Source organism: Festucalex cinctus, chromosome 1 (assembly GCF_051991245.1).
Source record: "Festucalex cinctus isolate MCC-2025b chromosome 1, RoL_Fcin_1.0, whole genome shotgun sequence".
Taxonomy (NCBI): domain Eukaryota; kingdom Metazoa; phylum Chordata; class Actinopteri; order Syngnathiformes; family Syngnathidae; genus Festucalex; species Festucalex cinctus.
Window position 1 is genome coordinate 35,285,608 of NC_135411.1, and position 24,657 is coordinate 35,310,264.

A 24,657-nucleotide genomic window follows, 5' to 3' on the forward strand; every position below is an offset into this window, starting at 1 on the left:
ATAAAGAAGGGCCTAAAAACTGTGCCAAACTTATCCTGCGAGTTACTCACTGTGGCGACCCCTGACTGCCAGGGACAGTACCGAAAATCAAAACAAAGACAAACAAAATTCTTGCTTTATGTCTTCTCGCCTCAGATTAACCTCAAAGGCATTTTGCGAGCCGAGTTTGAGCAAAAACAAAAGTACAGGCAAAAATGAAGCTGCACAAGTACAGCGATCTCTTGCTACTGGCAAATAGTGAAAATCAGAAAAAAAAGAAAAAAGTTATTGACACCCTCTCAAAAAGATACCACAAGAGGGCAATAAAGCAGTATTTTTATATTAGACAGGTCTTTGGCCTGAGCATATAAACAACTACGAATATGTGGGGTCATACTGTATTCAATTTATGCACAAAGCGGTGCTAAAATATCCGTATCCCCTCCCAAAATATAGAGTGTGCTTACTACTCGACATTCATAACGTCCATAGAATGCTGCTCATGTTTAAAATTCAGATTGGATCAATGATGATTCATTCCAGTGTTGAAAACAAAACAAAATCAGACAAAAAAACATCCACATCCATTCATATTGTACATAGTTTCAGTGGTACCTTGACTGGCAAGCTGATTTTTGATTTGTCATGTTAGCAAAAACGAGTAAGCTTCAGGCACTCAAACACTCCATGGTGTCGTGTGAAAGTGACTGTAAACATAAAACAAGAATGACAAAACCACATCTTTGTCTTATGAAAGTTTGCTATAGCTTAATGCTAATCCGTATATGTAACACCACTGGCGAGCAAGTGAAACTCGCATTGTCCTCGAGAGCCCCTATCCAGCCTGTTTTACATGATTCTCTCAACTAACACACCTGATTTATGACCGGGATCGTTATCAGGCTTCTGCAAAGCTCGCTGATTAGCTGATCATTAGATTCAGCTGCGCTGAAGGAGGGAGACATGGAACACAGGCTGGATAGATGCTCTCGAGGACCGAACTTGGTATAGTTGATTTAGAAACCTTTAAATAACTGAAATAAATGTATTTAAAGTATGAAATCATAATGCAAAATCGGTTTAATTCTTTACATTTTACTCAATAATGTTATTTCTATATGTTTTAGTAAAGTAGAATGCTACTTTTCCTCATTAGAATGTTACTTTTTTTGTGTTTTTTTTTTTTTTTTTTTTTTGGGGGGGGGGGGGGGCGTCTGGAATGGATTATGAGTGGTACTTCCATTAATTTCAATGGGAAAAGTTTGATTAGAGCTACTCGTGATTGAAACTCATAAATCAAGGTACCACTGTACTTCATGATGGAGGAATTACAGATTGGCCTTCCTGGTCAATCCCTCGCTGTCCCCTCTGGCATGTCGGCAGCCGTCCACTGCCGGGTTTTAGCCGGTTCTGGGCAGCTGTCGGCTATTCGCTATTAACCTGAGCGCAAGCGTCCATATAAAGCTGTTTGGGATATGGCAGCTGCTCAAGGGGCAGAGAGGTATTAAGCGTAGATTTACAAGAATGAAAATGTCCTCCCTCTCTGGTAATCTCTGGTATTTTAACACGCAAGACATTCGCTTATGTAATGTCCACGTTTTCAACATACACACTATGGACTAAAAGAAGGCATGCACTGTCTTTCCTAATCTTCCACCCCTTGCTCAGGCTCATGCATTAAATATGGCTGATCAGCCGCGTTGCAATACTTCACAATAATAATGCCGCGAATTGCTTAACTCCTTCTCCTCGTTGGTTTGCTCTTCAAAGCGTGCAACAGTGCACGGTCTAACTCGGGAATAATATTTCCGCAACACATGAAAGCCGGCTGGAGCGCAACACTCATGACGCACACGGTGCAGCATTGTCAGTGTAAGAAATGCATGAGTAGTCAAATGAAAAGAAGAGAAAACACAAGGGGCCTGATTTACCAAGATCTCAAATTGCGGGCGCTAAATTGTGTTCACACTAACAGACTGTGCTACAAAATTGCAGTCTTTTACTAAAATCCCAACTAGCGGATCTTAAAATGCATGTTCAGATTGCATGTGCTGTTGGCAACTGGTGTAAAAGTGGGATCTCCCGATTTGTGCGGAAGACTCCCAAATTTCAACTCCCGCATGACTCCCAATCAGTCATTTCTCCTGCTAATCTCCTCATTTACAGTGAAGTAAACAGTTTACACTGCGTGGAACTTAATATCTGGCAACTCTGGCCTGCTTGCAGGGAAAGCGATCGGTTATGAGACTCCCACTATAGGCAGTGATAGTCAAGAAGCCTTGAGCCGAGCACAAGGCACCTTCTCGGGCCATTTGGCGTGGAGGCCGCGGGGGGAACTTGGACGATTTCAAGCACCAGTTAGAAGGAGAGCGTGTGTAAAATCAGGCCGGGCTTGCTCCAGCACTGGGCCCTGGTAGCCCACCCGGGAGTTCCTGCAGAAGTCGGCGAGCGTGAGGAAACGGAAGCTGAGCGCAAGGTGCCCGGGTCCCTTAAAACCTCCAAGACTATACCATGAAAGCAGTTGGAGGCTGGAGGGCAGGCGACTGCAGCACGTAGTTGGATATTGGATAGTGAAGGACACCATCAGGAATTTCGTGAGTTTCGTGAACAGCCATTTCAGAAATTTTCAGAAACCTCCAAAACCTGTAGGACTCTGGCCCTCGAGGACCGAGTTTGCCCACCCCTGTTCTAGATCTTCGGTCCAGACAGACCAGATGTCCAAATGTGAATGGTGATAATGTGCAAAATAAGTTAAATTGTAAATCCTTTGTATTGCTTCTGTTTATCCGCATTCATAATTTCCTGTTCTTGCCCGGTGTGCTGATTCGCTAACTATATATAAAGTGGGCGGGCTGGGGCGTGCCACGGTAAGGTCAATTTTACCTATAAGGCAGATGCAATCTTGGGTGGACCCAAGTTAGTAGATCAACTTCCACATCTGTTTGTGTGAGCAATCAAGTTTGCGCCTGTTTTTGCATGTGCAAATTAGTAAATCAGGCCCAGAATGTCAATAACATCGTATCTTTTCCAAATGGTCACCAGTGTGAAGTCTTCTCCATGGTTAAAACTGGACAGACACGCGTTTAAGCCAACACATGTGAATCTTGGAGTGACCGCACAATATCAATATGCGTGTCCCCTTTGCTTTTGCACAATGAACAAGAATACTTGGCTTTTTTCGATTCCACCGTCTCCTCACATTAGGAATCAAACGCACGGTCCTCGCATATCTCCAGAGGAGCTTTGGTTGCCCCGCCGAACACTTCCACGTTGGCGTCTATCCAAGGGACCACGTTGCCAGGCATGTATGCCGAGCAGTTGGCCAGGCCCACGATGTCCACGGGTCGCAGTACTCGGTCCCACATGTTGAACTGGCTCAGCTCGCCGACGAAGGCCTGGGTGGCGTCAAAACGACCCCCAACTATGTCCTTCGCAGAAGGAGAAGCACAAGATTAGATGGCATGATGCAAGCTTAGGAAAACATCAGCAGACTCATTCATAGGAATGAATTCTCTTTGATTTTTCATCAAACTGCCAGGACAACATTGGGTTTCTTTTTAATTGCCATGGGTTCGTGTGCATTTTTTGCTGTAGAGTTCTACAGTTTAAGATAAAGAAGGAAGAATGGCACCTTGACTAATGAGTATACCAACTTACGAGTCCTTCGAGTAACGAGATGAGAGTTGTCTCCTGGGAAAATATCACACCCTCATTTTTGTCCAGTTTGAAGAAATGTGTACTATCTCAAAGTTTAAATTTAAATTATATTTGGTCCAGATCGTATATTTGGCACTAAATTCAACTCAATCGAGAAAATCCAATTCAACTTGCTCTTATGATTATATTTGGGTCCAATCTCAATGGCAATTATTTGTATCATTTGTACACTATTGTCCCTTGGTTCCTGAAAAATATGGATGAACACATTGAGACTAGAAGAGGTGATTTTGTGGAGTATTATTACATTTTGCTCCCTTCGATCTTGAAGAAACTAGTTCACAGATCACTCTGTGAATGTACTTGTTTTTCATTTCACTCTCCTTCAGCATTGAGCTCCCCGAATGAATCACAATCTTTGCGGCTATCTCCCTTTAAGTGCGCTCTAAAGCCAAACATAATCCAATATGGATGAACATCTCACTGAAGATTATTAAAGCAAATTAGTCATTGAGCTTACCCGCTAATAAAATGACATAATACTTCATCTGCACAGTTGATGAATGAGGTAATACTTAAAAGGAACACAATAGCGTGAGAAGAGCGACTTCACCCTTATCCCCGCTGCGCTGCACTGCACCGTGGGCGCTGAATCCAGAAGGAAAATGCCTCCCGGGATCTTACTGATACATGGAAAAACACACCCATGCATGCCGTCAAAAGCGTGAGCTCCTCTAAAGCTCTCACCTGCTCCTGGCCCAGAATGATCACCCCGCCAGATTTAATTGGGTGCCAGGGGGCCAGGTTGTCCCCGGTGCCGAGTCGCTCGCCATCCTGGTAAGCCTCCCAGAACCCGTCTCTGGTCGTCCAGGTGATACAGATGTGATGCCAGCGCCCGTCACTCACCGAAAGAGGAAGCTGTGCCACCTGGACACGAGTTCGTTGGGAGAGAAGAGAGAACGCGTGTCAAGATGAGAGACATGCACTTAATTGCCGCACCAGTAACAAGGATGCCAATTAAAAGGACCTGGTGGGTGGGGGGCTTCAAAAGACGGCGGCAAATTCTCCAGATGAGCCAGCGGTATAAAATATACATTACCCAGGTGACACAAACTGCAAAAGCATGAAGGAGTTTTCAAAGCAGTCAACCTGCCAGCAGCAAATTCGTGTCCTCATGCTTTGCTCATGGATGAAAGCGAAACAACGACCTAACTGAGTTGACGCCGAGACATTACGGCCCGCTGAGGATAGCGCAACACTAGACTTGATCTCTTTATTAGCATTTTGAAATAATGACTTCACAGCCTGTGATTCAGTTCATCCACCTTCTATATCGCATTGCCTCACAAGCGTGAGCCTGACTCCACTTTGGTCGAAGGGTGGGGTAAACCCTGGACTGGTCGCCAACTAATCACAGGGTACATATAGAAAAATTCTAGGGCAATTGATATGATAGACTTTCATCAAGTATAACCATATAACACACACATCAAAGATGGGAGCGAGTTGCCCATAATCTCACTTCAGTTAACTGTAAGGCATACATTAAGTATTTCTGATTCATCTTTTAACATCTGAGACTAACCACATTTTGAAGGTATTGATCTTGTCTTGTCTTGAGTCACAAAAGTCTTGGTCTTTTACATGTTATAGAACATAGAACGTTTTATTGTGGAGAAACCTTTTGACTGGACTTCCCTTTAACTATTCAAATTCATGGTCTTGGTCTTGGCTGGTTTTGGTTTTGGTCTTGTCTTGGGCTTAGCTTGTCACACTCTTGGCTTGTCTCAGTCTTGGTCTTGACCAGAGCAGCCAAAAATCGGCCCTGGCATTTTGACTTCAGTTTGCTGTTTATATTGTACATTGATTAATGGTCTTATCTTTTGGTAAAATAGTGGGGGAAAAATAATTAAATTGCACTGTATTGGCCTCAAAAGACGTCGGCCCACCGGGCATCTGCCCTGTCTGACAAATGGCCAATCCAGCCCTGGTCTTGACCCAGTCTCAGCTTGTCAGTCTTGACAATGATCTCGGGTCCGTCTTGCACTTGGTCTTGGCTTATCACAGTCACTAATATTTGTCAGCTGTGGGTATATGAAGCCCTTTGAGACTCTTTTGTGATTAAGGGCTCTATATAAACTTGACTTGACTCTTGGTCTTGACTCGATTCTGTAAAGTCTTGGTCTTGGCTGAGTTCTGGTCCTGGGTAAGTCTTACTCTCAGATTGTGTGTGGTAGCACAAAATTATTTCTGGTTGGTTGGTAGGTAGGTAGGTAGGTAGATAGATAGATAGATAGATAGATAGATAGATAGATAGATGTCCCAAATTTTTTGCTGAATGCTTTTTCAGATTACAGCAGATTTACAAAGCCTGCAGCAACAGCTTCAGCATTTCTCTCTCTCTCTCTCTCTCTCTCATTTCCAACAGAAAACCATGTTAATGTAGTACAAGACTGACTGAACCCATCGCGGATTAAAGCCCTGGCAGTTACACCCACTGGTTAAATGAGGCCGCCGTGCGATACAGTATTCCAGTGATGTTTGAACACAAAACAAGCCATGAGGTACTAAGACAACTAACACGCTCTATAGAGACACAGCCACAAAGCTTTGTATACTGTTGAGGTGTCTCTCTGCATTCTATGTAATTATGCATCTGATCATACATGTGCAGTGCAAACAATCTGACCCAGTTGCTGGAGCCTGTTAACACATGATGACGTTAGTCGTATTCACCATCCTTCATCTATCTGTGTGATCTGTCATAACTTCCTTTTGTTCATTTTCTGTCAGCGCGCTGAACCCTCGTCCCCTCAACCCGCAAAGCTCTGCAGCCCTTAACTATTCCTTTTTTTGGGTCTCATGTTTGCCACCCTTCCTCGCACCATCTTCCTCTCATCTGTCTGCCTTGAGTGCATGTATAATGCATGACAGAGGGAAAAGCAGTGAGGAGAGATGACTGACTGTGCCTTAGCAGCGCCCCCAATGTAAGCAAAACAGCAGGGGAAGAACAATTTTTTCTCTCTCCGGTATAGGGAACTTCTACAGAAATCAAATTAGCGCTATGCTACTGTCTAAAGAAGAGCAATGTGATGGCATATATTGGAAGTTGGGCTACATTGATCAATCTGCTCAAAACAACACTCCCATAGAAATGTGAGTTGAATTACATGTTTAAGATGAAAAAGCACAAAAAAAAAAACAATCAACATTTAAAAAAAACAAAAAAAAAGAAAAAAAATCAAATTGGACACATTTGATCAGGAGTAGAAAAAGTAAAAGTTCACAATTTATAAAGTCAAAGGTAGGGGTGTGCTCAAAAAATCGATACGGCAATATATCGTTGTGGGCCAAATTACAATACACGTATCGATACGCAGGCGTCAGAATCGATATTGCTCGTTAACTTTAAATAGGCAGTTAACGTTTGCCTTTGCAGTTGCATTGTACCTAAAAAATAAAAACCAGCAGCGTATTTGAAGTTAATTGCCTTCAATTAATGCAAAATTAGCTCACCAGTGATTGGACACTGTGTCTTGCTAAGAAAAATGAAAGCAGAGGCAGAATATCATTTATTTACTTATAAACTTAACGTGGCACGTGTCTTAATTTACCAATTTTCGTATATTTTGTTTAAAAACGAAATAGAATGTGTTACATGAAAAAAATGCTGTTTTTATTTCTCCAAATATTTCAAATAAGCACATTTTTTAGCTGTAATTTAATTTTTTATTTTTTTTTTGCTCATATCAGCTCATGTCTATTAATAAAGTTTCCCGGCGTGTCCGTGAAAGCTGCTTGGTGGTAAACCAGAAGAGCTGCTCACAAAAATATTTTGGAAATTAATGTAATATATCGTGATACGAAAATCAAGTATTGGGATACATTTGTATCGCGATACGTATCGTATCGTGACCCCTGTATTGTGATACGTATCGTATCGCGAGGTAGGCGGCAATACCCAGCCCTAGTTAAAGGTACCACATGTTAATGGTAGCACTGTTATTTATTTATTAATTAATTAATTTATTTATCTATTTATCTATCAGCAATGTTGTTTGTGTTGGTTTGCACAGTTGTGCACCACCGAGTGCTACGTTTCGAGTTTTGCTCACTAACGGTTATCACAGTTGCACTGTATCTGTTCTTAAAATTTAGCCTTGCTAAAGGACTATATAGCATTAAATATTCAGAAATAACTCCATTATAGTTCTCTCTCGACCATATATACAGTGTTTGCAAATGATTTTTTTGGTGCTGACTGACATTTCTAAAGCCACTAAGCCATTAAACTTTGAATTGTGCCAATTTCAATGTCGAATATCAATGAAGTGTTGCACTGATGAAAACTGTTAGCTGTTAAGCCTAAATTTATCGAATAACTATTTGTATTCTGTCTTTCATAAAATACCTGTACCAACTGTTATAAAAACCTAATTGGATGTCTTATTTTCTACTCGGGGAAAAATCATGTCGTGTATTAAGAAAAGTAAAGTCAATCATCAATTCGATCATCTCCTGATCGAACCACAAGAGGGAAAGGAAAAACAGGAAAAAAAATAAAATAAAAAATACTGGTCCAACTTTGTAGACATTTTCTTCCAAAACATTCCATCAGCTGCTGTATTGCAACAGCCTATATCGTGAATTACTTATTTGTATTACAATTCCCACCCTTAAATATAAAGTAGCGTTTATGAACAGATGTGAAACTATCGCTTTTTTGTTTGCATTAAAGGATTACTGGGACAATGATATGACTGAAGCTGCCGTGTTAGCATTTACAGGAAGGTAAAAAACAAGGAAGATGCACAACGATTCTCTAATGAATTACTGTTATTGTGGAGCCAATGCGGAATGTGGGTCATTTGTATAAAATGTTCATAAGATGCTAATTATATAATCACTGCTGAAGGTCAGAGACTTTCCTTTATCACTGTTGTGCTCAAAGGTAGGTACGGTACTATGCAACAAGCAAGCATACACACTTTTAATGAGCATCACTACGGTCATTAGCCTCCTCACAGCCAGAGGGATTCAAATAACCAGGACGTAATAAGAGAACATGGCTCTCCTGATGAGAAAACAATGTGCCGCACTTACCTTATCATTCACCAGCAGTTCAATGGGGTTGTTCCCCCATTCAATCAGCACAATTTCATTAGCCTGGCCTGGCACGCCGTATGAGAAGGGGGTTCCAATCCCAGGACTGGCGCTGGACTTGAGCCACATGCACACGGTGAAGGCGTACATTTCGGGGAGGCTCTTCTTGATGCGTCCGTACAGGTAATTGGTGCGCAGTGAGAGGGACACCTTGAAATCCTCAGGCGACTTGAAGGCGTTGTTATCTGAGAACAAATTGGTTCAAATTAGGTTGAACATAAAATGCACTCCGATGTAACCTTTTTGACCTTTCTATATTGTTTAATGTCCAACTGCTCAGTATTTCGGTATGTTCTGTACAACTTTGCTGTTCAAAGAGATGAATGGCAACATGTACAGCATGTTTGAACCTGCTGCTGAAATTAAAATTGGTTATAAGAGCGGCAGCTGAATAGATCGATTAATCTTTTCTTTTTTTTTTTTGATGAATTGGATAGAAAAAATAATTGACATCCTTTTTTTACATAAATACATCGATAAATAAATAGAGTATGATTCAGTTCCTAGTTTGGTCCATAATATATATGAGTAAATCATCAAAAATTTTGATCATTGTTTAGTAAGTGAAGCAGATGTTTGCAAATTCTCTGTTTTAATGGATAACTACAAAACCAGAGAATATTTACTGTTGAGAGGCTGCAATTTGGAGGATTTGGACAAATTTTAATTAAACAGGGTGTCTAAATAATTGATCAGTTGTCAAAATAGTTGTCGATAAATTTGATAATCGCTTAATTGTTGATGTATCGATTAATCATTGCACCTCAACTTTCCTTGACAAAAACAAAAAACAAACAAAAAAAAAACATTCACTATTAAATCAATATATTTAAAAATATATTTATTAGATAAGTAGGATAAGTCGAATTTGGTTTGTTAATCTCTGCTGCTCGATCTTGTCACTGTGAAATATTTTGGATCTGGGACGTACAAATAAACTCCTGTTAGAAGTTTGGCAAGGTATTTCAACCCCAATATTTTTTGTACAAAAGCCTTGCTCTCACAAATAGTGACAGATTTCCATGTCTTGAGCAGGTGTACTCCCTGCGGCGTGGTTTGTGATTTGACAAACGCTTTACTTGTCAGATACAAAGACAACGACAACAAAACAAAAAAAGACTACCACACTACATCAGTTCACTTTGGGATTTCAAAACTTAAGCTCTGTGTTACAGCCGAGCCTATTCTGAAATATTGAGTAGTTATGCAGGAAAAAATCACACTTACACGAGTTAAGAATTTAAAAGACATGGAATAAGAAAGTGAGTAAGACATGCGGTACATATGAATGCTTGACTGAGCATCATTGGGGCAGACTGGGAGGCTCATAAGTGAGAAATGAGAATAAAAGATGAGAATATGAGCTATGAAATCTGCCAAAATAATGTGTAATGTATGAGGTTGCTACAGCAAAATATGATGCATATTTAGTAGCAGCGAAGCACAATTTGGAAAGATTATACTGTCTTCACTATAAAAACAAAGGGAAAAAAACACTTGTAAACACGGTGCCAAGACAAAAATTAGACTTGACACGAATATTGTTTCATGTGGATGTGTTTATGTATTCACCCCCCTTCAATTGGGAGAAATTGCTTTCACTGAATCAATAAATCAAGCCTCAGTGGGCACCCATTCAGGCATATAAAATACGATTATAATGTCATTTGAAGTTTTTTAAAAGATTTGTGCCTGTCTGCCACAGCAATGCGTCAACTTCTAATATCATTTTTTTTTTAAAATGACGTTAGCTTGTTGTCCCATCTTACGCAAGGAATTGCCGCTCATTCTTTCTTCTCTGACACATACTGTGCACCTGTGCAATTTAATGAGAACAAATACAAAAGATATATGACGTATTCTGCCTTTGTAAATGTTATAATGCTCAGTTTTAAGTGAATATATCAGAGAGACTAAAAAGCAGACTTTTGCCAAGGTTAAAGCAATTTGTATTAGCCTACAGGCAAGTATGACTTTAGACCTGTGCGCCTTCAGTGTGGTACCACAATATCCTTGGCAGTACTGACAATATGCAGCATAATTAACAACCAAAAGAAGAGGCAGAGAAGTCCTGAAAAAAGCAACAGTAATATTGTGTTGCTTCTACAGAGCAGCGAGAATATACAATATGCCTGTCCGTCTTGTTATATGTTGTTTCTATAGCTGCTCTGTGTGATAAACAGCTGTGCTAATTTAATTGAGGTTTTCCATTATACGTTAGCATCAAGCTAGCAGACGTTCATTAGACTTAATGTTTTTAATCAGTTTTACTCAATTGAACATAGCTCTTTAATAAGCCACTGCAACTGTAGTAAAATATTCGTTTAAAACAATGAATATAGCCAAATAAAGCATTTCAAAGTAAAATGTACAAAAGCTTCCATCATATTGGCATACAGGAGGTCCACCATTAGTCTACACGTTGTGTGACTGAAGTTGTAGATGAACGAGAGGAACAAGATCAGAGCCGCTATTCCTGAAATTGTAGCCTCGCAATCACAGTGTGGACGGTGTCACGCGCGTTAGCAGCAAGCTGAAGTTTGAATGTAAACGAACAACTGCAGTTTCCTAACAGCCCTTGGTTCGTCTATTGGCGAGTAACACACAAACATAAGGAGTGGTTCAAATATCCTGTCCCATTTAGTCTCTCTCCATATCTTTTCCATGACGCTTTCTTCACTGAGAGGATGCTAGCTGTAGCATTGTATGCAAAGGGCTAAGGTCCAAGCATGCCAGTGCTTTCCACTAAATTAATTAAAAAATTATATCTAAGTCTAAAATGCTTTAGTAATGCAAATGATTAAGCACCACACTAAAAGATGATGTAAAATACAAATATAGGAAACGTTTACGCAACAGTTCTAACCAGACTGAGTCAAGTCGGATTCACAGGCGCACACACGTGCTGATATTCTTTGCCAAAGGATGTCACCGCTAGAATGGCGTAATTACTTCAAAATGAGGAACCATGACGCAAAACATACACTAAATGTTATTTAAAAAAAAAAGAAAGAAAGCTAACAAAGGGTATGAAAGTTGCAAATAAAGGAGAAAGTCACTGGAGCTGTTTTAACAGGTTGTTAATTCACAGTCAATTTCAACTGGGAGTAGCAAACAGCTTGAAGCAAATACACTTTGCTTCTTATTTGGAGAACTGTGGGAGTGAGTCTTCTTTTTGTTTCATGAAAGTGATGGTTAAATGATTTTTTTTTGACTGCGAGAGCGTGAGAATAGGCGTTTAGGAACACTTTAAAAAGTGTGTTATAACAACTTTGTCATCATCATCGTCCACTTGCACATGGACTGACTAATTGCTGCTAAATGTCTCTGGCATTAAAAGTGAGCAGCATTTTCACAGCTCTGTCTGCGTGACTTACTTTTCTCCAACTCTGTGATCCTCTCCAGAAGCGAATTGAGCGCATTCTCGGTGCGTTGGCGATGGGCCGCCGTTTCGTTGTAAAGCTGGCTCTTCTCCTCCTCCAGCTCGGCCACCTTTCGCAGCAGCTGCGTCTCCAGAACTCCCAGACGCTGCCCGAGGAGCTCCCGCAGCTGCGGTGGCAAAGGGGTCAGTGCCGGAATACCTCCAACTGATACGTTTGTGCCGGGAAGTTGCAAACTCTGCTGCTGGAAGGCATAATGCAAGGGGAAAATACCTATTAATACATCGTGAGACACAATGTGCACCTGTGTTTGCTTGCTGACCCACCAAACACCCACGACTGGAATGAGTATTGAAAAAAAAGAAAAAAAAAAGCTGTGTATATGTGACATGACCCAGACTTCACACCAGGCGTAATCACAGATGGATCTTGGAAAATAGGACAAAAACTGCCCATGTCCGAGCTTACTGGTGGTGCACTCTGATACAAATTTTTTCCCGTGTTGATTCCACCCATCTGTTTTGTTCCCGTTCACCGAGTTTGATTAATCTTTCCTGACACAATGTCGCCCGGCGTCGGAATCACGCCAAATTTGCTTCTACTAAAGTAAAGCATTGTATATTGCAGATATGCACGCACACGGCCTCAATTAGTGAGAGAGGGAGCCACATGTTGTCATCATCATTATAATCACCTGCACAATTGTTCATTATGTTGAGCATGTGTGAATGATTTCAGTAGAAGCTCACATGCTGGATGGCCTCCATTTGGTTCAATTTAAACCTTTTCCATAGAAACGTACATTTCATCAATCCATTGTGGGGCCGAAATGTCAACATAAAACCATTAACAGCGCAGACGTTTATTACATAACATTTGTATATCCTTAATTGTTATTATGGTAGTTTACAAATCTGAATTTCTGAAACAACCAGGACGAGACCCTCTTCCTTGCCTACCTGTTGAAAAACATACGTGACATATACATCCAACTGTTTGGATCCCAGTTGACTGAAGTGTCATGACATTTGCTGTCATTTTACGAGATTTGCTGAAATCTAAAAAACTTAGTTCGGCAAGTACTATAAGATTTTCTGAAGTTCTGTGATAGCTAACGCTCGACACATTTGATTTTGCATTTTTGACGTTACGCGAACGAGCTTCGATTGGCGAGAAGCGCCTTGTGTTATCATCATCATCATCATCATTCTCCCCAGATTTTCAGCCTACAAGCAGATATGAATCGATAGATGCATAACTGTAACGGAATATGCTATCCATCCTCTATGTATTGGGACTCCATCTGCACATTAAAGCTTCCAATCAAGCAATGATGAAGAGGGAATTGCTCGGATGATAAAAGAATGATATTTTAGTGTTGAGGCATATAAAACACTGAATTTAACCAAGCAGTATTGAGAACTGAGAGTGTGTCTGGCCAATGATAGCAGATGGTGAAAAATGCACTCTCAATACCAGATAAAGCCAAGTTGTATTTCCACCTTGACCTTTCAGCGACCTGTTAGCAGAAAGGTGGGATGTTTAAATCCCTCAACCAACTTGAATAAACAGCAAAAAAGTCGACCAAGGAATCTCAAAAGTTGTAACAAGACGTTGGTTGGCATCAAAGTTCATTTGAAACAATTGTCCCCTTAAAACAAAACAAAAACAAAAAAAACAAAAACAAAATGTAAACGTAAGACCCAGTCGCTCCTTGAAGATGCCTGAAAAAAACAAAATGGAGAGTGAGGATTTAAGTTTGTGACTGCTTTAGCGTTTGAACACTTGTATGCCAAATCATCTTTCCTCATTAAGAAGAATGGAAACACCATTAACTCATTCACTCCCAACCCCCTTCGCTCCAGGCTGTTTTACTAAATTGTGACAGATTTTGCAAGGCCCACAGACTACTGTGTTCTATTGCTATAAAAAAAAAAAAATGTGGACCCTACCAAAAAGAAAGATTAGAGTCAGGAAAAAAAAGTATATATCTGTTTCTGTTTTGCAGCAATTAGCATTAAAATCTAAGTTTCATCATTATTCACATTCCTGGTGAAAAGAGTAGGGAAAAGAGCTTTTTGCAACATGGCCTGGGATCTCTTATACTCTGCTGCCACCTGCTGGCCGGTTTTGTAATAACTACCATTGTTTCAAGTATTCTCTTCAGTTCCGAGGCGGCATCAAAGCCTTCTGTATGCTCTAGCAAAAAACAAAACAAAAAAAAACCCAAAACAAACAAACAAACGTATAAATACGTCTTTGGGAGCTAATGAGTTAATATGTTCCAGTTTCCTCACTAAATAAATAAATAAATAAAAACATAAATAAATGACTAATAGCACTATACATTGTACAGTACAGTACCACAAATATATGGTAATGTAAAGAATTAAACAATTTGTGCATCATGCTAATTCGCTGGCTGCTGAAAATGCTTAAAGTAAAGCATTCACGGACACAAACGAGTTCTGTCAGTGAATGATAACAACAACAACTTAAATATCTCCATGCACCTTATACTCGCTGGTTTCTTGGTGTCATGGGAGGTGTTCAGGAGGCATCTGAACTAGATGCCCAAGCCACCTCAACTGGCTGCATGCAATCCTCCAAAGTGAATTACACTTACAGGTGTGACTGTAGCAGGAAGAGACGCCACAACAGGGCAGACAACACAGCTAATTGCCTCGGGCCCTGGGCGAAAGGGAGACAGCTAGTACTGGCCTGTATCAATGATGACATTAATCCCCCGCCTAGGGTACCTGTCCTAGATGTTGCTGGCTGGCAGCTCGTATGGGGCCCCGAGAGACAGCTGATATTGGTCACATCACTGACACAAGTGGAAACCTAGACAATGCAATAACACTTTGGGACAAATGGAGCCCCAAGAGATGACGTATATTAGCCCATATCAATGACAAATTAATGGCACTGCTTTAACCGCTGCAACAACTACATATCAGGAATCCACCTCCATTTGCTGGCTGGTGGCTTGTAAGGGGCTACAAAAGACAGCTAATATTGGTCCATCTCAAGGGCACAACTGGTTGGTACACAACAGTGTACAAATTGGTGTACATGGGACTGAATGAATAAACCCATCACTGTCAAAATATGTGAGCTATCACGGTTAAACAGCTCATTGTATTAACAGGCCAGGTGCTACTTGCACTTCTACTTCTGAACATACAGTCTTGAGCTGCTCCTTATCTTGATCGATTATTATGTTTAATTATTTTTCCAAAAGTGCAATATTAATCAGAATACCGTGTTTACTAGTGATTCATTCCTTTATTTAACCAGGTAAGAAACTCATTAAGATTAAAAAATCTCTTTTCCAAGAGTGACCTGGCCACAGGGGGCAACAAAAACACACAATCGTTACAACAATCTAAGACAAAGAACAATATAAAATACTCATCATACTATCATTTAGGGGTGTTAAAAAAAATCGATTCGGCAATATATCGCGATATTACATCGCGCAATTCTCGAATCGATTCAATAGGCGGCCGAATCGATTTTTAAATATGCATTTTTGATGGAAAAATATTTACCAAAACGTCTTTGGGTTCACACCTTAAGCATGGAAAAATGTTATATTAATGGAACATTAAGCCTTAATATTTTATTTAAATGCTGTTCAAACATGAAACAGATTACAACCTGTATAAGACTGAAGTTTCAGATAAATAACTAATACATTTTCATACAAATCTTACACTGTACAAGTTTACTGATTAGTATTTTCTAAATTTAAATCAAAACAAAATCCCAACAATGGACTTATAAATTCGTATCGTGATTAATTGGCATCGAATCGAATCGTGACCTATGAATCGTGATACGAATCGAATCGTCAGGTACTAGGCAATTCACACCCCTACAATAAATTCAACAAATTTGCTAAAACTTAAAAAACAGTCACATTTCTCAATAGCTTTTGTTTCGCGTTCCTTCACAAAAGCCTTGAACTGTCCAAACATAATATGGTCAGGCATGTTCAAATCCTTTTTTAAGGTATTCCATGAAAAGGGAACAGCATATTTGAAAGCTGTCTTTCCCAGCTCGGTCCTGAACCTAGGAACTGTCATTTGTAGAATTTTTTGAGAGCGCAAACCATAAAGCTGTTGTTGTTGATGTGAATATACAGAAAGGTAAGAATGGAGGAGCCCAATCATTCATAGATAATAACAAACCAGTGTGAGGTCTACGGATATACAGAAATGGAAATTTCGCAACAGCATAAACCGTACAATGGTGAACACGATTTCCACAACCACACATACAATCATTAAAAAAAAAAAAAAAAAAAAAATGATACTGACAAAAGAGGCCATGACTTGGTTGTACTGTTCTTGTTCTGAAGATTTTTCCATCTTTCTGTTTTATTTTGTTATTCATACATTGTGTGTTAGCGTCATCACAGACTTTGAAATATGCATAGATCTGAATGATGGATGAATGGTTCTCTTATATGCTGTGTGATCGACAGGCGACCAGTCCGGGGTGTTGCCTGGCTCCAGCTCACCTGTGAATCTAATGAGGACAAGTTGTATAGAAAATGGGGTGATGGATGGGTATTGTTGTTTAACTATTGTCTAGTATGGGGTGTGTGTGGGGGTGTTAACAGTTCTCTTTCTTGCGTTGGTGGTTTAGAAACGCCCCTGGCTGGCTGTTTGTTCATGTTTACGCACGCACGGATTTGTGTGCATGCGTGCGTGCGTCTTACCTCCAAGCTCTCCAAGCGACCTTTCAGGCTTTGCATTGTCTTTCCAAGCTGGTTTATGGTCTCGCTGGGGTCCCGCGGTAGGTCCCCCATGGTGTTCTTGCCGTACTCCTTCCTCCTGGAGCCGTGACCCCGCGACTTGCCCGGCTGCGTCGAGTCGTCCGCCGCCGCCGCCTCGCAGCGCGCCAGCTTGGAGTTGAGCTCCTTGATGGTCCCTTGTTGGCTGACGATGGTCTCCTTCTGCTGCAGGATGGTCTCCCGGAGCTGGATGATGGTGTTGCGCAACTCGTCCTCCACGGGGCTGCTCAGCTGCAAGCGGTTGCCCGTCGGAGCGTAGCCGCAGCCGGGCTCCGCGCCCGGGGGGATGGCGTTGCAAACGAAGCGGCTACCTGTGGCTGTGGCTGTGGCTGTGGCTGGGGCGTCCTGCAGGCTCACAACGGAGCTGAGCAGGTAGAAGACCGGCAACAGTTCGCTCAGCATTCTCCTGACACTAATTCCAAAAGTGAAAGTAGGGGGGGGGGGGATATTCCTGCTTACAAACAACTTTTACCCAACACGCAATCACCCATTCAAGTGTTGGCTGAACTCAAAATAAAAGTGTACCAATCACAACTCATACATCCACGCGCTCTGTTAAAAATGACCATCCCGTTCATTTAGGAGACTGCAATATTTCCTTCACCGGAAAAACAACAACAAAAGGAAAGATCCAAAGGATTTTGCAGAGTTACCAGCGTGTCTGCTCGCTCCGGCGTCACCGAGTGAGTGCTTGCGAACACACGAGACTGCACAGGCAGGCGGATTATGATGATGAGGGTGAGGATGATGGGGAGGTGTGTACGCGCTTCACGCGTCAGTCTGTGCGCCATCATCGATCGAGCCTCTCAGTGGATTCCAACCATATGCTCTGTGTTGCTTTCATTCACTTTTTAATGTGAAGAAATTAAATACAAAGTATGATTATACTTTCCTATCGATTATGCTGGTGATGATTTACTCTATCTATCTATCTATCTATCTATCTATCTATCTATCTATCTATCTATCTATCTATCTATCTATCTATCTATCTATCTATCTATCTATCTAACTATCTATCTATCTATCTATCTATCTATCTATCTATCGTGACAGTAAATTAAAACATTATTGGATTTCAAACCATCCATGTTTGCGATAACAACAAATTCTACAAGACTTCAGTTTATTGAGTCACAGTGTCAAAAGCGGAGCCCTACTAGTTTGTTTTCTCTGTGCTGTTTTTTCTGTAGCCACTGCAGAGGAGAGCTCTAGTGATGACAAGAAAATGTGTTCTTATGCCACACAACACTTACCAACCAAATGTCATGGGGGACAGTATTTTTCTCCATCTATCTCCTAAAGGTGAGTAGTTCTGCTTCATTTTCATAACAAAGTGGTGAACTTGTCACGCCGCCACCGGTGTGACGGCCATGCTTTTATTTTGGTATCCATGTTTCCTGTCTTATCCTGAAAATCTAACTCTCCTCTCACCCCAGGTCACTTGCCCTTCCTGCCGCTCACTCATTACCGGTCCCCGCCCATGATTATCACCACCTGCCACCAATCAACCCACACAATAAAAGCCACCTGCATTCTCCCCTCCGTTGCCGAAGTGTCACCGTCAGTGCATGGAAGCGTCCACAGTCCTCATGTCCTTGTTCCTGTTGCCTAGCGTTGTTGCCTTGTTTTTGTGCCTTTTCCTCCCTTTTGGAGTGTCTTTAGTTACCCCTTTTGCCTTGTGCCCTTTTTCCTCCCTAGCGGAGCGCTTTCTGTTGTCCCCAGTACCCTTTGCCTGTTTTTTCCTCCCTAGTGGAGCGCCTTTTGTTCTCCATTTTTTCCCCTCCCTGTTCTCCTCTCAGTTTGAGAGGAGACCACTGTTGGCCGGAAATAAACCTGCTGCCTTGGTGGCCTACCTTACGCCTGCGTCTGAGTCCTACCTGACCCCGCCTTGTCAGTACACTTCGGCCAGCATGGACCCAGCAGGCAGGATCGAGGCCGCACTGCAGAGCCAGGAGGCCCGGCTCAACACCCAGGGCCAGATCCAACAGACCATGCTGTCCCGGATGGAGGAAATGACCAGCCAGGTCCACGAGCTGGTAAGCCTTTCACGGCGTCGAGCGCCAGCTTCCACCGGACAAATTCCTCCCCCTGAGTTCTCTGTACCGACCACGCCTTTCACCGGGGTAGGATTGAGACTGGCCTCCCCGGAACGATACTCCGGTGAACCCGGACGTTGTCAGACCTTTCTCACAGAATGCGACATACATTTTGAACAGTTACCACAGGCATTTCCCACAGCCCGATCCCGAGTGGCCTTCATGGTATCTCACCTGACGGGTCGGGCCAAAACCTGGGCGACCGCGGAATGGGCCAGGGGTTCCTCGGTCTGCCAAAGCGTACAGGACTTTCAAATCGCTTTGCGCCGAGTTTTTGATCCAGAAAACCATGACCGAGGCAAGGCAAGGAATCTGTCAGCGACTATGCAATTCGTTTTCGAACGTTGGCAACGGACAGTGGCTGGAATGCCATCGCACTCCACGACCATTTTTTGAAAGGACTCTCACCAGCTATTCAAGAGCTTCTGGTTCCCGTCGATCTCCCCGCGGACTTGGACGCCTTGATTTCCCTCGCTATCCGGACCGATCATCGTCGCCAGGAGCTGGCCAAGATCGGCGGACCGCGAAGGAGGGAGGAACCCACCCCCTGGACGCGGACACCGGAGGCCGGAAGGCCGCGATTCATCGCTCCTTCCCGACCGGAACCGGGAGAGGTGGACCTCGCTAGCGACGAACCCATGCAACTGGGAAGGGCTCGGCTTTCGCCGGAGGAGAGGCAGCGCCGACGCCGAGAGGGCCGCTGCTACTATTGTGGAGGTCTTGGACACTTGGTGGAATCCTGCTCCACAAAGGGCCACTCCCCGGTGAGTCCTCCGGCACCCCGACCCGCCAAGAGTCACAGACTTACGCAAATCCAGATAACCCACCACAATGTCTCCCTAGATCTGCCAGCCCTCATCGACTCCGGATCAGACGAAAGTCTCATGGACTGGGAGCTCGTAAAGCATATACGAGCCGCCACCGAACCCCTTTCTTTGACCATCCAGGCTCGAGCGCTGAATGGCAAGGAGCTCTTCCAAATCACCCACATCACTGAACCTCTGGAAGTCCGAATCGGACCTCACTTCGAGACTCTCCGTTTCCATGTTTTCCACGCCGCTTCCCCCACTTTGGTTCTGGGACACCCTTGGCTGTGTCTACATGGTCCCAGAATCGACTGGAACACTGGAGTTGTGCTGGAGTGGGGAAAAGACTGCAGCTCTCACAGGTTGGAACAACCCGCACCCCGAAACTCCACAGCCCAGGTTCACCAGGTGACTCTCGTCCCACCGGCTCAAGAAGAGTACCCGAACTTGCACACTGTTCCCTCCTGCTACCACCCTCTGCGGGAGGTCTTCAGCAAGACCAAAGCCATGACTCTCCCTCCACACCGCCCATATGATTGCCCGATCGATCTGATTCCCGGCTCAACCATTCCCAAGGGGAGACTGTACTCGGTCTCTGGACCCGAACGCCAAGCCATGAACAGTTACATTGACGAATCCTTGAAAGCCGGCCTCATCCGACCGTCTTCCTCGCCTGCAGGAGCAGGCTTCTTCTTTGTGAGCAAGAAGGATGGATCCCTACGCCCATGCATTGACTACAGCCCCTTGAATGACATCACGGTCAAGAACCGGTACCCATTGCCATTGATGTCCTCTGTGTTTGACCAGTTGCAACAAGCTAGAATCTTCACAAAGCTCGATCTCCGCAACGCCTATCACCTCATCCGGATCCGCGAGGGAGATGAATGGAAGACTGGTTTTAACACGCCCCGGGGACATTACGAGTACCTCGTCATGCCTTTCGGACTCACCAATGCCCCAGCAGTTTTTCAGGCCATGATTAATGAGGTACTAAAGGACTTTATTGATCACTTCGTATACGTTTACTTGGACGACATACTAATATACTCTCCTGACCTAACGAGCCATCGAGACCATGTAAGCCGAGTTCTGCAGCGCCTCCTGGATCATCAATTGTACGTGAAAGCGGAAAAAAGCCTGTTTCACGTCAACACTATCTCCTTCCTGGGATTCGTCGTGTCACCGGGAAAAGTAGAGATGGAGGCAGACAAGGTCAGCGCCGTGCGAGATTGGCCCACGCCGGATTCACGGAAAAAGGTCCAGCAATTCCTCGGATTCGCCAATTTTTACCGTCGATTCATTAGAAACTTCAGCACCATTGCCGCTCCCCTACACGCCTTGACCTCCCCACAAGTTCGTTTCTTTTGGACCCCGGAAGCCGAAAAGGCATTCAAAGACTTGAAACTTCGCTTCACCAACGCCCCAATCCTCAAAGTTCCTGACCCCAAACGCCAGTTCGTGGTCGAGGTGGACGCCTCGAGCATAGGGATTGGGGCAGTATTGTCCCAGCGCTGCCAGGAGGACGGAAAAACACATCCCTGCGCATTCCTCTCACGGAAACTATCCAAGGCAGAACGCAATTACTCGGTAGGAGATCGGGAGCTTCTCGCGGTAAAAGTAGCTCTTGAAGAGTGGAGACACTGGTTGGAGGGCGCCGAACTTCCTTTCGTGATCTGGACCGACCACCGAAACCTAGAATACTTACGTCAAGCTAAAAGACTCAACCCTCGACAGGCCAGATGGTCTCTGTTTTTTAACCGCTTCGTATTCTCTCTTACGTACAGACCAGGCAGCAAAAACGTTAAGGCTGACGCCTTGTCAAGAGTTCACGAGTCCGAGCCATTGGAAGCCGAGCCTGAGACCATTCTGCCCCGGGACTGCATAGTCGGGGCCATGAGATGGCAAATCGAGGACGATGTCAAAGAGGCGCTGCGTAACATCACTCCCCCCACGTCATGTCCACCACGTCGACTCTTCGTGCCGGAAGAGCTAAGGTCCCAGGTAATACACTGGGCTCACACATCACGGCTATTTTGTCATCCTGGTGTCCGCAGGACCATGTATGCTGTTGCCCGGAGATTCTGGTGGCCGGCAATGGAGACCACGATAAAGGAATACGTCACTGCCTGTCCGACTTGTGCCCGCAATAAAACTTCAAATCAGTCTCGGATGGGCCTTCTCCAACCGTTACCGATCCCATCCAGACCATGGGCAGAAATATCATTGGACTTTGTGACTGGACTGCCCCCATCCCATGGTAAAACCACAATCCTCACAGTTGTTGACAGATTCTCCAAGATGGTTCGCTTCATTCCACTATCCAAGCTCCCATCCGCCAAAACTACCGCAGACATCATGATCCACCACATATTCCGGTTTTATGGATTCCCGCTACACATCGTCTCCGACCGTGGACCACAGTTCATCTCCCGTTTCTGGACGCAATTCTGCAAAGCCCTAGGAGCCAAGGCCAACCTGACGTCAGGTTACCACCCGGAGGCCAATGGACAGGCGGAAAGATTAAACCAGCAACTCGAAACGGGCCTCCGATGCCTCGTCTCCCAGAACCCGACTACCTGGAGCACTTACCTGGTTTGGGTTGAGCTCGCACATAACTCTTTACCCACTTCTGCCACAGGTCTCACCCCGTTCAAGTGTGTCCATGGCTACGATCCCCCATTCTTCGCCGAACTGGAAGAGGAGGTAACGGTCCCCTCGGTCAAAGCCATGATCCGTCGGTGCCACAAGGTCTGGTCGGCGGCCCGGACGGCGCTTCAACGCCAGGGAGACCGGGTGAAGAGGGCCGCCGACCGGAAAAGGAGACCGGCACCTGAATACCGCCCAGGCCAGCGAGTTTGGCTATCAGCAAAACACCTCAGACTCAAGGTACCATGTCCGAAGCTGGCCCCGCGATTTGTGGGGCCTTTCCCAGTAACCAAGTCCATAGGGCCTGCCGCCGTTCGACTCCGTCTGCCACGATCCCTCAGAGTCCATCCTACATTCCACGTCAGCCAAGTCAAGCCTGTCCACGAAAGCCCACTGGTGCCCTCCGAACCCAACCCGCCCCCCCCAGAGATGATTGAAGGCGGCCCCGTTTACAAGGTCAGAAAACTTTTAGATGTTCGTAATCGGGGCCGCGGGAGGCAATACCTTGTCGACTGGGTGGGGTACGGCCCGGAGGAAAGACAATGGGTCCCCTCCCGGTTCATCGTTGATCCCTCCCTCATTGACGACTTTTACGCTGAGCACCCTGACATTCCTGGGCCGTCAAGAGCCGGCCGTTGAGGGGGGGGTACTGTCACGCCGCCACCGGTGTGACGGCCATGCTTTTATTTTGGTATCCATGTTTCCTGTCTTATCCTGAAAATCTAACTCTCCTCTCACCCCAGGTCACTTGCCCTTCCTGCCGCTCACTCATTACCGGTCCCCGCCCATGATTATCACCACCTGCCACCAATCAACCCACACAATAAAAGCCACCTGCATTCTCCCCTCCGTTGCCGAAGTGTCACCGTCAGTGCATGGAAGCGTCCACAGTCCTTGTTCCTGTTGCCTAGCGTTGTTGCCTTGTTTTTGTGCCTTTTCCTCCCTTTTGGAGTGTCTTTAGTTACCCCTTTTGCCTTGTGCCCTTTTTCCTCCCTAGCGGAGCGCTTTCTGTTGTCCCCAGTACCCTTTGCCTGTTTTTTCCTCCCTAGTGGAGCGCCTTTTGTTCTCCATTTTTTCCCCTCCCTGTTCTCCTCTCAGTTTGAGAGGAGACCACTGTTGGCCGGAAATAAACCTGCTGCCTTGGTGGCCTACCTTACGCCTGCGTCTGAGTCCTACCTGACCCCGCCTTGTCAGAACTTATTTTTCATGTGTATGGCAATTAAGAATCTTAGTTAAAACAATTTCCCACATGTAATTAAAAATGATTTTATGATGGTGACACTTTGAGTCCGGAACAAATTAATTTGCTTAAAAATATTTCCGATGGGATAAATTGTTTTGGCAGTCAACCACTATGAAATTGTGTTCGCCTTTGGTGGTTGTACTGTATTTCAAATTTAAAGGTCAACTGTATTCTGTCAAGCCCGAGAGAGAGAGAGGAAAAAAAACCGAACTCTTATCTGATGGTACTAATTTCAAAACCTGACACTCCGCCACAATGGGGGACTGCATGCTGCACCACAAAGTCTAAATTTATTTGAACTATGTGTGTTTCAATCCCACAAAGGACACCACAGGGAGAACGTTATAATAACACCCAGGATGAGTAACTCAACCTTAAAAACCCTGTAGAGTGAATTCAGAGATTTGTTTACATTGACATTACACACATTTGAGGGTAATTTTCTGAAAATGTGTACAGACTGAGCACTCATGGCTAAAATGGGATCAAGTCATGCACTTGCATCCAACATGAGATGCCCACGCCCACACGGTATAAGAACTTGAGCGCCTTTTGGGGTGTAGCCCTCCCGAAATTCATCTTCCCTTCAGATATTATGCGGGTGTGGCCACTTTAGAGCGCGATGTTGTCATATGTGAGTGCATGCACATCATGCAGAGAATGATGGTTTAACCCAGGGGTGTCCAAACTTTTTCATTTGAGGGCCACATCCAGAAAATCCGAAGGACGCAAAGGCCACATAATGTTATGAAGAGAAATTGTGTTTAGTCCTAAATATTGTACAAATAATTTATTTGTGCTTTTCCATATTTATAAAAATGCTACAGTATATAAAGCAATTTATTTGTAATATAGCAATAGGGTTATTATATTTCTGGAA

At 43.9% G+C, this 24,657-nt stretch overlaps 1 protein-coding gene across 2 annotated transcripts; it reads right to left on the reverse strand.

Annotated features, from left to right (window-relative positions):
• Positions 1 to 1,175: 1,175 nt before the first annotated feature.
• On the reverse strand, positions 1,176 to 17,685 carry nptx2a (neuronal pentraxin 2a). 2 transcript variants are annotated; one of them, XM_077532485.1, is made up of 5 exons: positions 16,909 to 17,685; positions 12,177 to 12,420; positions 8,740 to 8,984; positions 4,384 to 4,563; positions 1,176 to 3,407 (listed from the first exon to the last, which is right to left on the reverse strand). In XM_077532485.1, exons 1-5 carry the CDS (start codon positions 17,383 to 17,385, stop codon positions 3,180 to 3,182), a joined length of 1,374 nt encoding a protein of 457 aa, XP_077388611.1. In that variant the 5' UTR covers positions 17,386 to 17,685; the 3' UTR covers positions 1,176 to 3,179. The 2 variants fall into 2 exon arrangements, with proteins under 2 accessions (XP_077388611.1, XP_077388604.1); XM_077532478.1 differs by having other exon boundaries at positions 12,177 to 12,423.
• Positions 17,686 to 24,657: the final 6,972 nt, after the last annotated feature.